The sequence below is a fragment of the Rhea pennata genome, chromosome 22, assembly GCF_028389875.1.
Source record: "Rhea pennata isolate bPtePen1 chromosome 22, bPtePen1.pri, whole genome shotgun sequence".
Classification (NCBI taxonomy): domain Eukaryota; kingdom Metazoa; phylum Chordata; class Aves; order Rheiformes; family Rheidae; genus Rhea; species Rhea pennata.
Genome location: NC_084684.1, coordinates 5,097,551 through 5,114,082, shown reverse-complemented (window position 1 = coordinate 5,114,082; position 16,532 = coordinate 5,097,551). Strand labels below are relative to the sequence as shown.

The 16,532-nt window shown below is 45.2% G+C and overlaps 1 protein-coding gene across 1 annotated transcript in view; it reads left to right on the top strand.

The window, feature by feature from the left end:
* Positions 1 to 16,532, top strand: part of NOC2L (NOC2 like nucleolar associated transcriptional repressor) — a 54,329-nt gene that overhangs the window by 14,387 nt on the left and 23,410 nt on the right. Inside the window, exons 11-14 of the mRNA XM_062593752.1 lie at positions 2,967 to 3,078; positions 9,080 to 9,193; positions 9,375 to 9,476; positions 14,273 to 14,416. Coding sequence (XP_062449736.1) covers positions 2,967 to 3,078; positions 9,080 to 9,193; positions 9,375 to 9,476; positions 14,273 to 14,416 — 472 coding nt within the window. The remainder of the gene's footprint in view (positions 1 to 2,966; positions 3,079 to 9,079; positions 9,194 to 9,374; positions 9,477 to 14,272; positions 14,417 to 16,532) is intronic.

Genomic DNA, 16,532 nt, shown 5'->3' with positions numbered 1-16,532 from the left:
TGCCTGCTAAAATCAAAATTAGCTCACTAGTTTTCTTGCTCTCCCTCCTTGCTCTCCAGCATATAAAATGTTTTAAAACCATATTCTTTTTTAAATCACACATTTCAGGAATGATCCCCCTGTTTCCAAAAATTGTATACATTCAAGATGTGGTCCCAGGAAGGTGGACCACTAAATGATGTAGTGGTAGAACTGATGGTTTCTCAAGGTCACTTTCTAGCCCAGTTCACTCTGGCTTTCGTAATGCTGGACCGCTGTGGGGCAGAGGAAAGGAGCCTCACTGCTGAGTTTGCTAATGGAATTACTTTGTGAAAATTAGTGGTGTTGCTCTCGCAAACAGCTGAAAGGATCCAGAGTTGGTTTCACCATTGGGACAGCACTGTAGATATTGCAGAGATACTAGAATACAGAAGGAGATGAAATTCCCTTTCCTTTCTTTGCCTTATGCTTTTCTTGGTCTCCATATTGCATAAGTACCTCAGTTTCATCTGTGTGCTTGTGCGTGTCTGAGTTCATACTTCTGTGCATAGCAGCTCTGTGGAGGCTTCTACTCCCTGTTATCCCTCTCTTCCCGTCACTGGGGGAAACGTTTTTCTGACCTTGTCTGCATGGCTTTCTACCTTGCTCCCAGTCCAGGCTATAAACAAAGTCCCTCCCTGGCTTATAGTTAGAAGAAGATTTGTGATGCGCCTTAGGTTTTAGTTTCTGGCCTTCTAGCACATACAGGAGAGAAGACAGGTACAGTCTCCTCCCAGAGATGCAAGGAAGGCCCTGATATCCCTGAGCAGCTTCCCTTGGCTGACCTGTCTTGGTGGGGCAGAGGCTGATGTTGAAAAAGCTTTCTTTCTTCTCTCCAGCTAAAGAAAGGTTGTGGCCACCCAGGAGCACAGCAGAAGGAGCTGCAGCTAGTAAAAATAATCCTTGAAAAGCCTTCAGGGTATTCTGCACACCATACTGTATACCCTGGCTTCATGAGAGAAGTAGGGCAGGTGTGCTCCAAAGGACAGAGATTGTAAGACATTAGAGAACACTCTCCTTTGAGATGAGAAGCATGAGCTGTAAGCTCAGGCAAGCCAGTTTGAACCTCCTGGCCGGGCCCTGCCTGGGATGACTAGGCAGTTAGCCCTCCCTCACCAGAATCAGGCCTCAGGTACCAGGGTGTTTTGTATTCCCCGTGCATCCCAGCCATTGGGAAGTTAAGCAGATTGTTGCATTGCAGCACACTCTAAAATTAATGGTCTTGGTTTACAGTAAATCTATATGTTTAACAGGTTTATCCCTCGATCAATTAATTCCTGAGGAAGGCTTTCGTCATCTCCAGTGGTGCCAGATCAGGGGTGCAAAGTAGATTTGTTTCTATAATGGATCCAATGATAATTATTTCACTATTTGGTGGAGGGAAGAAGAGATGGGGGTGATTTATGGTGCCTAGTCAGACAGTTTTTCTATCCTGGATTGCTCAGCAAGCTCTTTTTCCCTCAGGGGAGGGGGTTTGTTTATCAGACTTGAGGCTGTTCTCTGAAAATTGCATTTTTAAAATCCACCCTCGTTATGTTGGAAGAATCAATGTCTTCAAGAACAGATCATTCATAATGAGAGGTTCTAGAGTGGTATAGTAACGAGAGGCCTGGCATATTTCAGGGGTAGGCATGTGGCAACGGTCTGTGCGTTACCACCTCTGCTGCTGGCGTGGCACTGGGGGGGCAGACTATCCTGTCTCTGTATTCACCTTACAAGTGGAGTTGGCTGTGCTTCTTTCCGCTTAGACTCTGGGGAGGAAGGTGTTGTCCAAGCCAAAGCAGAGAGCAGTTTGAAGTGTTGGTCAGGGAAAGGCTGGCCTCTTCTGTGCTGATCACTGGCTCTGCATGTGTATATATCACCTCTATGAAGGAGATAGGGGTAGCCCAAATACTCCTCTGGGATGGAGAGGACTGAGTGCATTTGATTTTTCTCATTCCCACACTGCCCTTTCTGGCACACTGGACGCTGTTGGTCCAGCTCGTTATGCCCGAGTGACTTACCGCACAAAGTCTCACTATTAAGGTCACAGCAGGAACTCTATGGGTATGCAGAGAGTAGGTAGCCTGAAATGAGGCCTCCCTGTAGCCTCCTTGCCCCATGTGCCAGCTGCCCCCCTTTCTCTGCCAAACCTACTGTCTGAAATGGACACTTTACTGTCTCTTTTCCTCACATACTTACCCATGTTGGGATCTGAAAGTGCTGAACACAACAAAACATCATCAGTGATAAGCTTAATTTGCAAAGCTCCACTTCCCCACCTTTATTGTTTTGATTTTATTGCCTTGGTTAGTTCAGTCTACACTTCCCCAAATGCTACTCACCCACAGAGCTTGCTGGTATTCCAATCAAACTGTCTTTAGATTAGTTTTCCTCAACTTCAAAATCTGTGTAAAGTCTTCTGAAACAATTTAATTATGCCCACCATGTATTATCATGGCAAAGTACATGCTAGTTAGTTACTCAGACTCATATTTTGTAACATGAACTTATTTCCACACCTGAAGCTAAAAACCATGAAGCCTCATGACCTCACTTGTACCGAAAGACAAGTAATAGGAAAGATACTGTAGGCTATTTCAGATGGTAGTCACTTTGGGGCAGTTGTGACTGCTGCTCATTAAAAATCCAGACTCTCCCCCACGAATTCACATGGATGGTAAGCTGTAAGAGGAGCATGTGCAATTAGAGATCAAGATCAGAGGAGAATGAAGAAGTCTGTACAACTAGCTGCGGAATCTGAAAACCTGGTGTTACACCTTTAATGTATGCAAATTTTGTTTCCCAGTGTGGGATAGCTTGAGCAGCTCAGATAGTCTGCTATGCAATCCTAAAGCTGTCTGCGTTTTGTAAAGAGAACAGGAAGGGCTCTGAAGTATCACTGAAGGCTGTAGATTCAGTCTCTTTATCAAGTTTGTCTGATATCCTTTCCTCTGTTTCCTCTCCAGGCTGGTACCCACGACTCGTTTCTACCCCCTGCGAATGCACTGCATCCGTGCACTTACGCTGTTGTCTGAAAACACCCGGACCTTCATCCCAGTCTTACCATTTATCCTGGAGGTTAGTCAGTGCCTATTGATCTAGCAACAGCTGATGCCTGACATCATGCTTGGGAGCAAGAGCTCCCAAGGTTGCATGCTTTGCTCAGCTCTGTTAAAATCCCCGGCAAACACCATCAGACAATGTATTGTGTGGTTAGTAAACAGGATTAGCTTTTACTGGTCTGGGAGGCAAGAGTATCTGAGATAGCTAGGTGCAAAAAAGACATTTCTGGAACTGTCAGTTTCTAGTTCACCTAAATGAAGGTGAAGATCTTGCTGGAAAGAGGATGATGTGTAAGAGAATGCAACTGCTGAAAATGAATAATGTACTGTCCTTAAATAGTCAAGGTTATTTCTCCCTTCACTGTCTCTCCCCTTACAGTCTTGCAGTCTTCATGTTTGCAGTGCTTAGAGTGGGCCTGAAAGGAGCTGGGTGGAGTTTTTCTTTCCTTTTTTTTTTTTTTTTTTTTTTTTTTCTTTTTAATGCATTTCTATTGTTATATGGCCTCAGATAAACACATACCTCTTTGCCCTTCCAGCATGCTATGTTATTTTGCAGCAGGTGGAGGCTGAGGCTTCATACCTTTTAGCATCATGTGTGGACATAGTTTCACATTACAAAATATAAATCTGAGCGTTTGAATTCCTCAAAACACGGGGTGTAGAAACAAAGTAGAATAACTTGAATTTAGAGCTCACCTTTGTCACATCCCTGACTTGTGAGGAAAACTGGAGTTAGAATGCCAGGAGTTTAGCATTAAATCGATTGCATTTTTGTGTCAAGAATGTATTTTAGTAGTTCATATGTAATGAATAGGTGTTTTAATTAGTGATGAATCATTATGTACTATGGCAGATCAATAGGTGCTGTAGAGCTGTTCCATAGCACTTCCAAACAATGTGCTTATAACCAACTATAACAGAACTCATGTTTGCAGTGTGCACTTAAACAGATTAAGAGTGTAATCATGTGTTAGCATGAGTTTTGACATAACAAGGCCTCACACTTAGTGATGTTAGGTCCTAACCATATTGGTTCTGATACACAGAGCTCTGTTACCTTCCTATGTCTTACAAGCAAGTGGACGCAGGTACTGGATGACTGATTAAGCAGTATGCAAGCACTGGATGCTTCATGCAAATGCAGAACCAGAGCAGCAAAGCCCATACTGGCCAAAAGAATTTAAATACCATATACAGAAGTGAAAAAGTGGCAGCTAAACAAGGTACAGCTCAGCTGCCAGGGCTGCATAGAGGTACTCTGTCAACCTGCTCTGCCTATAATACAGGCTTTATTAGGACAAATCTTGAGAAAGGTGGTTTAGCTAATGCATTTGGCACCTGGAGTAGGCAAAGGATTTGCTAAAGAAGATTTGGATCCTCAGCTGGTTGTTGTTGTAACTCTCAAGCTGTCATAACTTCATCCTATTAGTGTGCTCATATATTAACAAGAGGGGAAAAAAGTTTCTAACAACTACAGGCAAAGGGAAGTGGAAGGAGAAGACCTTCAAGAGTTAAGAATTCATTTAGGAAAAAGATCCCTGTGAGTGCAAGCTGGCAAAATTCAGTCTTTCTTGTGAAAGGCCAATGCCTTGCATCTTCCCTTACAGTGATGCTAGCAGACCATCCAGCTTTCTTACGTATCAGAGTCCTAGCATGTCTTTCCACATAGCTCAGTCTAGCCTTGCTGCTGTGAGGTGGTGCAGCCAAATTTCACTAGAGAGCAGTGCTATCACAAGGAGCAGGACGCAAGGAGGAATGTAAAATCTACAGTGGATCAGCGTGAGGCTGGGTGTTAGTAGGGGAGGAGTGAGGGAGACCGCTGTAATAAACAGTGTGAGCCAGCCAGGCTCATTCCTGATCAGGTTCTGTTGAAGCAAAGGCTTTTGCGGTTTTATGCTGTTGTAAACGTCCTTCACAAACCACATCCTCTGAATCTGTGGAAGCCAGCAATGTTTATAAATCTTGTTCTGCCTGCCCCACCACTCACCCGCTGCTGCTCCCTGGCCCTGGCCTGTGTGGCTCTGCCTTTGCCTGCTTCCTTCCTCTTGTTCATTCATATATGAAATTCTGCCAACCAGATTTAGTGATAGAAGCATCTCCTTTCCATTTTGTGAGGTAGTGGAACTTGGGGGAAGAGAGATTTCTGTGGGTTTTTTTGTTGTTGTGTTTTTTTTTTTTTTTTTAATGATCTGAGAGATAAAGCCTTTTCCCTTCAGAGCCTTCTCCTCCTTTTTGCATCGTGGCCCCTGACGCTTTGGCTGTAATGTGTGTATCGAGCCCCAGCCAGATGTTACCGCACCACACGCTGAGCATTCTCCCAGCTTCCGTAAGCCCTCAACCACATCCGATTCTGTTGTAGGTGTTTGTGAGCTGCTACTTGGCTTAGCTTTTCCAGGTGGTGACAACAGAGAGCTGGGAAAGGGTGAATGTGTGCATGTGTGTTGTTCTGTTTGCATATTCTTTCACATTGCTTTAACTTTTGTAACGCGAGGTGACTGGGGATGGAGTTGAACTCTCTAATCTCCTACCAGCTGCCAGCATTCTTTCTCTGCGAGGAATCCATCAAATATATTCCCTATGGAGTTTCCAGGAACGTTCCAGGAGCTGCTCTCTTTACCCCTCCATCTCTTCCCACCTCCTTCCTCCTCTGTTACAGATATGTCTTGAATATTCATAGAATTCGTAGTATGTCTCACCACAAGTTGTCTTTGGGCAGGAGGTGTTACTGCAATGGTGTAGAAGGGACAGCAGGAAGCTTTAGCATATAGAGGGGAAGTGGCCTGCCCAAAGTGCCAAGGAGTCGGTGGCAGTGCTAGCTGGGGAAATCTGCTGATGCCCAGTTCAGTGCTTCAACTATGAGCTCATTTTTACCAGTTCACAAATTCAGCAGTGACTTATTCAATAGACATTTAGTCCCATGTCCGTGTATTTAATCCATTTAGTCCCTGTGTTATGAAACAAAATCAGTTTTAAGCCCACTATCCAAACTATCGTAAGACTGAGGGATCTGGTAAGTTTGTTGGTACTTGGCAGAAGTTAGCTTTGGGGGAGTTTGAAGCCTTCATTACCCAGCATGAGATGTGCTCCATTTGATATGAAGGAGGAAAGGCTGCCCAGTCAGTGTTGCCACTGTATCTAAGTTTAGTAAAGGAACATTTCTGGAGCCTGTGACCCTATTTTTTGTGTGCATTACAGGCTGATTGTACAAAAGGAGGCTCTAGTGACACTTGTGTTTTTTGGAGAGGGCATAGCCTTTGTATAGCCTCCAAGTAGATTTTATGAAGCTTTTTGCATTAAGAGATGATCATGTAATTTTGTGTTCTTCTTCCCCTTCTGTGTTGAAGAAATCCAACCCTTGCTACCTCTTCTCTCAGCCCTATCACTGATGTGCTTTCAGGAGACAGCATATTGAATGTCTGTCTATGCAATTCCCTTAGGCCCAGGAATTCCCCAGGCCTCTGCTAGTAGAAATGAGCTGGCTCCTGGATGCATACTGACAAGAGCTGACGCTCCCCAGCACTGGCATCCAGTGCTGTCACCTCTTGGACTCCCCCCTTTGTTTTTTGGAGAGGGGGAATGCACAGACAGGTGGGGCAAAGAAAGGAGAAGCCTGCTAAAATTTCCTCTTGCATGGGAGGAGAAGCCTTGGGAAAGAGAGTAAAACAGGCAAACTTTTGTTTATGTATTTTGCCTACCTATGTTGTCCTGTCCTTTCTTCTGTCTGCTAGTGGTTATCACTCAAGGCAGACTGGTGGCTTGTAACTATTTCTGACCCTCTAGGCCTTCATCTTTGACTTTCCAGCCTGCCGTAAGATCTCTAGCCTTCAGCCTGGCTATTAGCTCATCCCCCCTCTTCTCAGAGCTGGGATGGGAAACATTTTTCCCCCATCCCACAAGCCTTGACAGCCTCCCTAGCACCTCCTGGGAGGGAGGTTTTGAGACCTCTGGTTGCATTTTCCTGCTTGCCTAGTGGTGTGTAGGGATCCCACAGAGCCTAACGCCATTTGTTTTAATGCATTTGGCCTTTGGGATCAATACTCCTGTTTTGACCAAAGAAATAACTGTGCATAACGAGGTTTATAGCATCAATTCCCTAGGCTAGCTAGGGCTCTTTGTTTTCACAAGCCACCAAGCTCGTCCCCTCCCTTCCAGATAACCTGGGCTGATGAATAAAATGCAAAAAAATCAATAGTCGTCTCTGTGCTTTTTCTGGCCTGGAGGCATCCGTGTGACCTGAAAGACCTTCTTTGCCCCCACCTCACCCTCTAGCAATCAGTGTGCTGCATTCCCATGTTGTTGGGCTGTTTGGGGTCTGCTGTCAAAGATATTGGTGTTGCACAGAGCGAATGGAAAACGTTTCCTATACAGGATTGAGCTGTAAATGGGTTGGAGATTCTAGAGGCTGAGTGTGTTTAAGTTAGGGGGAGGAACTCTCCTTGGGCTGCTCAGAAACACGGGCAGCTCAAAACGATGGGCAGCTTCATGGGCTGCTCAAAAACATGGGTAGATGGGGTATGTTTTTGTCGACCCTCTTCCACCCCCAAAGGCTGTCATTTTCTATGCAAATAATTGCCATTAGTTTGGGGTTTTTTTTTTAAATGAGATCCCATTGCTACTGAACGCCTCCCTTGATTGCCACTTGTCTCTGGGAATCTGCCCTGTGCCAAGTGATATTTGCAGTTCTCTATCATCTTAGTCCTGTGTTGTGCCCCTGCCAGACTGGAAAAGGACACGTTTGTACTGCTGCTCACTCCAGAAGCTTTCTGCTCTGTCACATGGCTGCAGGCAACAGAGAAGGAAAGCATACAAGGCTATTGGTACAGTGTACCCTGCAAGATGTCTGCCTAGGGCCACAGAGACCTGAGACAGATTCTAGCAGTAGCTGATTTCAGCTGAAGTTAACTTTTCTTCATGCTGAGTGCAGCCTTTCTAGGAAGTGAATGAAAGTTCTCAGTGATTCATGCTATTCTTCACCCAGTCAAGCTAGGAAACTCCTCACAGAAGGGAAGGAGTAGGGGAAAGGCTTTCAAAGCTTTTTTTGCCTTGATTACAATGTATAAAGTTTTAAGGAAGTAATGGCACTTCTTAATTAAAACCAATCTTGGGATGTCACCCTGGAGAGTCAGCCACGTGCCTGTATACAATCCTGCTTTTTCTTTTTTTTTTTTTTTTTAATTTCAGAAATACTACTCTCCCCATTGTTACTTTTAAACAAGCTCTAGAAAAACACGAAAGCAAAACTGCAGGTCTGCCATTTCACATTATATACCAGTCTATTGGGTATCCAGCTGCACCCCATAGCTTGTATGTGCCTGATGTTCATTTTGATGAGCAGTGTGCGTGACCTCTTGTCAGACTCTAGGAAGGGGCCAATTTTTCCCTTGTTCCTTGCTATAAAATGAATTGTGTCCATGGAGATTAATATGTGCTTATTCAAAGGCTGCTCAGGTGTAGTTGACACAAGGGACTCCAGGGGGAAGTGTGTTTGTATAAAAACCTTGCTTGGCAAGAGGTGTTTGTGAAAAAGACTTACTAGTCTCTGCTGCCTAGGAGAATTCAGGCAGTTCTTTCAGTGACAGTGAAAAGATGATGGATTTAATGTAAGCAACGCTTGGTCTTGCCATGGAAAGCAACTCATCTTAAGAGACATCTCCAGAATACACTCAAACTTGTAGTACAGTCTTTCTGATTGTTAGAAGTGTGGGTCTGCTGAGGAACAAATTTCAGTTTCTTGTGCTGCTGATTTATGCTGTTTTTTTCTTTTGCCTCACACTTCTATAGCATCTTTCACCCTCGGATCTCTAAAGCTTCAAGTGTGCTTTTTTTGACTCCTTTACTGTCCCTTGATAGGGCATTAAAAAAGGCTGTGGAATAGTGATCAGAACAGGCAAGCAGGAATCAGGGTTTCCAGGTTCTCCTCTTAGCTTTGCTACCAACTGCATGGTCTTTGGGAGTCACTTAGCATCTGTTCTGTTTTGTGGTGTGATCATCTTTAGGCTCACTTTCTTTTGTTGCAGATTTTCCAGCAAGTGGATTTCAACAAGAAGCCAGGACGTATGAGTGCTAAGCCTATAAACTTTGCAGTAATCTTGAAGCTGTCTAATGCCAACCTGCAGGAGAAGGCCTTCCGAGTAAGTGAAATCCTAGCTACCACCAGTGCACACCCTCAGAAGTGCAGCTTCTCCATGAACAACAGGGTTGCACTAGTGATGATTTTTGTGATTCTGTTCCATAGAGTTGGAGACTCATTTCCCAACCTGGCAGGTGAAAGATTTAATTGCGGATATTTCTGTTTCTGCTTCCCCTACTCAGGATGGACTCATTGAACAGCTTTACGACCTGATACTTGAATATCTCCATTGCCAAGCCTACAGCATTGGATTCCCAGAATTGGTTCTCCCTACTGTCATTCAGGTAATGTGTAAGACATCTCCTGGGCAGGCCATAGATGTGGGCAGAGTGGGATAAGGCCACTTAATTTGACGGTGAACTCTAGATGGTCCTTACAGCGTGAGCAAAGGCCCATCTGCCTTTTCCTAACCATTTTTGTCTTTGCATTTGGGGTATTGGGGGGGGAGGGGTGCAGAGGGATCACACCTGATAGAGGATGAAGCATCTGTAGAGTTAGCTACAGATGCCCCTCTTGGGAGGCAAAGTGGGACAAAGGGCTGCTTAGCTGCAACGGAGATGCATTTGTGACTAGTGAATATGGATGTGCTCTTGGCAATTTAGAATTGTCCAAATCATTGCCTTGTCTCCAAGTAGTACCTGTGCTTTTTCTTACCTTATGGTCTTTCTCGCATGGTCTCCACAAGATGGCAATCTTCCCTGCCTTCACAGTATCTCCATCAACTGGAGCGTTTTCCCTAAGTCCTTGCACACCAAAAAGCAGAGTTCCTGTTTCTGTCCTTTCTCCTCACTGCACCTAACAGCTGTGCTGTGAAGTACATACACAGTACACACAGAAGTACCCTTTCCCTCTCCCCTGGCATTCCTTTGTGCAGGGTTATCTTCCTAGCTGCTGTGATGTTTGCATACTTCATTGTACACGACAACACTGTCTAAGAGTCAGTGCTGTACATCTGGGTGTATAGTATGTAATCTTTTCCTAATATCTTGTTAGCTGGTGCCTTTAGTTTTGAATGTGTGTGACCTCTCTGTTTTGAGCAGTGAAGATTGCTCAGTGCAAACATGTTAGAACTTGTACCCTTCTTTCCTCCCAGTGGTCTCTATTTTTAACTCATGAGTGGCAGCTGTCATACAAGCTTGGCAAAGTGTTGCTGCTGTATCCTGCTTAGGCACACGCACCCCTGCTTTGCTTTGGTGCCATTAGCCCATGTGTCTGCGTACCTTGTTGCTAGGATGCCTCTGGTTGACATGGGAGCAATGTCTTGGTTGGGGCTCACAGGCTGCTTGGGAGGAAAATCTGCTTGTTCCTGCCTACTGTTGTAGGCTGGCATCTGTCAGGCGTATGATTCTTGGCCGGGTCCCTGCAGCCTGGCACAGGCGATTGCCTAGCTGGCACGAGGCTGCCTTGGCTAATGTGAGCTGACAGGCACTTTCTGTGCGAGGCGAGCGGCTCCTGTGCTTGCTCTCGTTCTGCGTGCTTCTCACTTATCGGTAGTGAACAAAGCCTTTTGCTCTCAGCCAGCAGCTGTTGAGAGCATCGAAGCTGTCAGAGCCAATGTTCTAGCTGGAATGAAACACGTCTAACGGCCCTCTGGCACCAAGTTCCCTGTGGCTTCCAAACACACCCTGGGACCAGCCTATATTTCTGCAGACAATTAATGCTATCAGGTTGCTATTTGGCTGCCACTAACCACAGTCTCATGGTGTCTGCTGGGCCCGGGTGCTGAGGTTAGCTTCCCAAAATCTCAAAGTCTTCGGGAAAGCGTAGGGGGGAAGGCTTTTCCTCTGGAACGGTTCCAGTTAACTATAAAAATCCATCTGTCCTGATTCTTCCCTTCCCGATGAGCTCACACTTCTCAGTGCCTGTTGTAAGGACTGGATTCCAGCTGGCGAGGGAAACGTTCCTCATCTTCTGGTCAGCGGCTTTGGGAGAAGCTAGGCTAAACTGACTTCAAACTGAACTTTAAAACCTCCTTGCCTGGAAGGCAGGAAGCACCAGGGCAGATCAAAGGAAAGCAGAGCCAGTAGGAGAGGGAGACGGTTCAAAGGCTTCTGTTCTGCTCAGCCGTCTGGGCCGACCCCTGGGCAGCAACTGCCTCCACAGGCTGCTAAAGAGCTCAGAGTGCAGAACCCATGTGTCTGGATGCTTAGAGGAGACTGCCTTTTCCCTCTCCCAAGTCCTAATTGGCATCACAGAGCAGAGGTGGAAGGTTAAAGGGGAAAACTTGGCAAGCACAGATAAGGGATAGGTACTGCTGGATATAGGTAGGGGTTGGCATGATTTAGGCGTGGACCACAGCTAGGCAGAAGGGCAGGAGGTGCTGGTGGCCAGCAGCCACTCCTGCTGCTGGTCTCTTTCTGTTCTGAGTTGAATAGTCCCACTGCTTTTTGTGAGTGGAGGATTGGGGTTGATTTAGGTTCCCTGGAACACACAAGCCCAGCTGCTTCAGATCATTTATAGCTCTCTGCATCATTTACAGTAATAGGAGCTGGGCTTTTGCTGTGGTCTCTGCTGGTATAAACCATTGGTGTTTAAGGCTGGCAGGTCAACAGATTCGATCCCACTAATCGCAGAGCTGCTTCACTAGGAACTAACTCTGGATGTTAAGTGCACACGTGCACACACACACACACACCTTCTGATTGCTTTTATTCTGGAAAGGTATGGTTGTAGTGTTTGGCAGAGTGGAGAAACACGCACACAAATTCCCTTTCTCTTATCTATCTTCTTTTGGCTTCTTGGTTGTTCCTCGCCTCTTAACACAGGCCTGAAATCTCATTACCTCTTGTTAATATCTGTGGGGTAGATAGCAGGAGGACTGTGAGAGATTGCAGAGAGGAAGGAGGGGGAAGAAAGAGATGAAGCATACGGCTATGAGAGTGAACACACGGCACCAAACTGCACAGATAGAGCCTGAGATTTTGCAGGATTTCTGGTGACACTTCTGCAATGAAAGAAAAATGATAATGTATGTGGTAGCGGATGAAATGGATCTGGGGCTGCAGCTGTGGGGATCAAGCAAGATAAATTCAATGACAAATGCATCCCCCCGTGGAAATAAATATGCAGCACCTATAAAAAATAAATATTTTAGAAAGAGGGGGGGGATGAGGATGGGACAGATTTGACTAGCAGAAGAGTAGTTTTGCTGATTGCTTCTTTTTACTTGCTGATAGGCTACTTGCTCTGTGAAATAGAGGGAAATTGTTTATTTTATCTCAGTTTTTCTGAGTTGGGTGAATGATGGTGGCTGGAGCTATCCTGGGGATAAAGGACGGGGAGAAGCCCCTGCTGCTAGGTAATGGGAGACATTCTCCGTATATGTAGCAAGCAGCAGATCTCACAGCAGTATACCCACCAGGAGATCAGTGCCCTGACAGAGAGAGGCCAGCTGTGACTGCCACCTCTTGATTAACATTTAATACCTCTCCACTTGACGTGTAAGATCAAGGCAACATGTAGGCCTGACAGGAGGGAGACATCCTCTTCCTTACCCCAGCTTCCTCTTCTGAGGTGGAACTTTTAAAGTTATAAGGAGGGAAGACAGTACTGAATCTGCTGTCTAGAAAAACATTATCTGTATTGTGATAGTATCAGCAGGTCCCAGCTGAGGTAAAGGCTCCATTGTGGTTAACCGTTTTCTTTTGCCCTGGTAGGTTTATTTCTCTAAAGCAAATGCCAGTGTAGTGTGTACATGGATGCAGCAAAGAGTCTGGCCAGCAGAAGTTGGAGAGCTTTCCAGAAAGTTTCTGAGGCCTATGAAAACTGTTAGTAGAGAATGAACTGGAATTCAAGCCATAGGTCAACCTGTACACTCCCATCTCTCTTCTAGTCAACAAGATTATGTGCTGCTGCCTCAGCTTTTGGGTTGGAAGTGTCAGAGCAGTGCAGTGGTGTTGGAGGGTAGTTTGCATTGGGAGAGGAGATCTTTTTTAGTAGGAAGTGGAGGAGAGATTTACTTGAGGACAAGGTTATTGAGATTAAAAATTTTTTTTGCTCTACTTGCAATAAAATAACCTAATTGTCTGAGAGAAGTGAAGTGTTTCCTGCTTAGAGACATGGCAGGGGTAGATCTCTATGAGTAGGATGGCCCTTACCCTGTCAGGCAATAGTAGGGTTTGTGGTTTCCTGGCAGACTGACTCTTACCCTGAGGGTTCCATGTAGGCCTTGGGTGTAAAAGAAAGAATTATCTAGGCACATGTTGTGCAAGTTGTCCACAGATGAAAGTTATTTTGCAGATTTTTGTGTGGTGGGTGTGTGGGTTTCTGCTCCTGAAAAATTAGAGTTGCTGGTTGGAATTGGGGTTGGCATGGTCAGACATTAAGCAAACTTCACCCCATATGACTCTACAGATACTATCTGTCCTGACCCACAGCTCTGCTGCTGTAACAGCCCCAAGCTCTCCTACAGAGCTTTACCAAAGACCCTTAGTTCCAGTCCACAGACTCCCCCACTCTGTGCCAGTCTCGGCCTCTTCTCAATCTCTGCTTCAGTCCCAGCCTTCAGTGTCAATGCACAGCCTCATCTGTTTGGTGTTCCCACCTCAATATCTGCCAGCTTTATATAATTTTAACCCTTAGACACCTTTTCCCATTGTAATTTTGGCTTTCCTTTGCTTTTGGCTGTCTAGTATCTACAGATATCCACTGGCATTCCTGATCTCAATGTATCCATTCCGTAGTCCATCACTGGTATTTGAAATACAATGGCAGCTAGCAGCTGAGGCCCTGAAGAACATATATTTTTTTCCTGGTGGCTGCTTGGACTCCACTGAGAGATATCCTTTCGGAAAGAAGTACACTTAAATCGGTTGAAAAAGCTGTTTTTAAGTAAGGCTGCTGAGCTGTACTGCATACAAACATCTGGTTTGTCATTGTATCTGTCTGCATCCTTTCAGCCCAGGGTGGCAGGACCCTATGGTTGAATATGGGTGATACGTTGGACTATAGAATGAATTGAAGGGAAAAGGTTCCCTATGTTGCCTGTCACTGGTGATGGGAGCTGTTTTTTTGTTGGTGGGATCTGTTTATGGAGACTGTTACATTGCTTTCATTCTTCTTCTTCTTTTCCCTCTCCTAGCTAAAATCTTTCCTGAAGGAATGCAAGATTGCCAACTACTGCAAACCTATCCGGCAGCTCCTGGAGAAACTGCAGGAAAATTCTGCCTACATCGCCAGCAGGCGTCAGAAAGCTACCTTTGGCGTGGCCAGCAGGGAGTCTGTGGTGAGCCTGCTACTTCAATTTGGGCTTCCTGGAAAGACAGTCAGGCTCCAGCTGTTGGGGCTGAGTGAGTGGTGGAGGGAGGAGGGACGAGATCATGGAAATGGGAGTGTGTGAGGTGGGGTGGATGTTCATAAACAACTGAGCTTGGCAAGGCTCTGATGCTGTAGTGGCAACGCTCTGCAGCCAAGAGCCTCATGGAAAACAGTACATAAATTATACCCTTCTAATACTTATAACACACATATATGTACGGTTGTGCCTTGCTTTGTTGGGGCATCCTTTGTTGAGAAATTTGCCTTTCTTCATCCCACTTCTGATGTATAAATGCCAGTTCATGCCTAAGATGTTGTGAGGGGGGAGTTTCTTCTTCTGCAAGAGTGTTTCGTCCTAGTCTGTGGAGACCAGTCTCCAGCAGTGTAGAACCAAGACATCAGCTGACTGATACATGGCAGTTCAGGATCCTGAGATGAACCTTAGCTCACAATCTTTCCCCCTTTTTCTGGGCTCTTGTGGAGATAGAACTGGAGAACTGGGAAAGTTATGAGCCATAAGAACAGCAATCAGGCACCATGGGCACTATATCTGCTTCTCAAGAAAGATGTTCCTATATTCTTCTGTCTACAGTCCAAGCTATCCAGCCTGCTGAGAAGTAGCTGAATGCATTTGACACCTAGAAAAGCTGCAATGGTTTGGGGTGGCTCATATGGTCTGTGGAATTGTTTGAGCTTGGTCTCAGAACAGTTTCATCTTAGTAATGAGATGAAGAAAAGTGACTGCGGTGGTGATGGAGGCCCACCGCTATCTTAGAGAATCAAGTGTAGCGCAGGCAGAAAACAGTATGTTAGAGGATGTATTGGCTAATAGTTAGTCCCTGTTGTAGTCAGCTGGCCAAGAGATGATGTCTTTCTGAAAAAAATGGAGTTGGTCAGAGTATTACCGTGGATGGGTGCGAGTTGGGTATAGTTGAACAAGGCTGAAATGTCTGAAGTAACCCACCATAAAAGGGTGGTTACCATGGAACAGAGTTGAGCTGCCCTTTAAGGCATGCTAAGATGTAATGGTCTTCAGAGTCTTCCAATAAGGAAGTTGCTACTGCCATTCAGATTTAGGCACTGGAAGCTGGACAGTGGCATGGCTGCTTGTTTAGGCTGTGTTAAGTAGTGACCTTGTGTTAAAAGGCTCCAGAAGTAACCATTTGATTCTGTTGTGCCATTCTCTATAGGCCTGTAGTAGAAGGGCAACCCTCTCTTGCTATTTTCTTTGTCTCCAGTTCTGAGATTTGAAAATAGTGTATCTTCAGGGATTACAGTCCCTCCTGTTGGGGCTTGATAATCGTACCTGTTTTGCAATTGTCTGTGAAATGCATAATAGATGAGGTTGGGGAGGGGGAATATACTCCTGCAGCAGTATTTTCTTGTCTTATATGGCATTGTTTCCTCAGCCTGGTTAGAAAGTTGGTTAGCCTGTGCACAGGAGGAGATGCTGCCTTTCTCTTTGTTTTTCCTACTCTAGAGTCTGCCTGCTCCAAGCTAGGCTGTCATAGAGATGAGGTAAAATATTGTCAGGAGATTCCATTATATGTTTTTGAAACTTTTTTATTTTGCTTTGCTCCATCCTTCTACTGGACTGTGTTGACTTGCTAAACTGAGATATTTGAAATCTAGGGCCCTATATTAATGAAGCCAGAAGGAAGTCCTGTTAATGAAGCTTTATTTGTCTTATCTTTAGGATGGGTAGCTTTTTGTTTATGCAGCATGGCAACCTTTGCATCTCCGATAGATGAACTTTGTGTGTGTAAGCATAAGTAGTGGCATAAGTTTTGGCTCTTCCATTTCTGGCAGAAGAGAGGTGAAAATATCTGTCTGCAAGTTAGTTGCTGGGGTCAAAGTGATCTCTGTGTGGCCATATACTGTCCTTGAAAAGTCTGGAGTTCTCCATCAGTGAAAGCTCCACCTGTTAGCGTGGAGATGGGCATGGAGGAGGAGCTGCAGTGCAGACTCGCTTACCTACAGACATTCAGTGACAAGAACTACAGGAAAATTATCTTTTGAAATCCTGACATATCAATGCCAAGTCACAGCAGTGTTGTGTGATTAAGGGGCTGATGGAACTATTT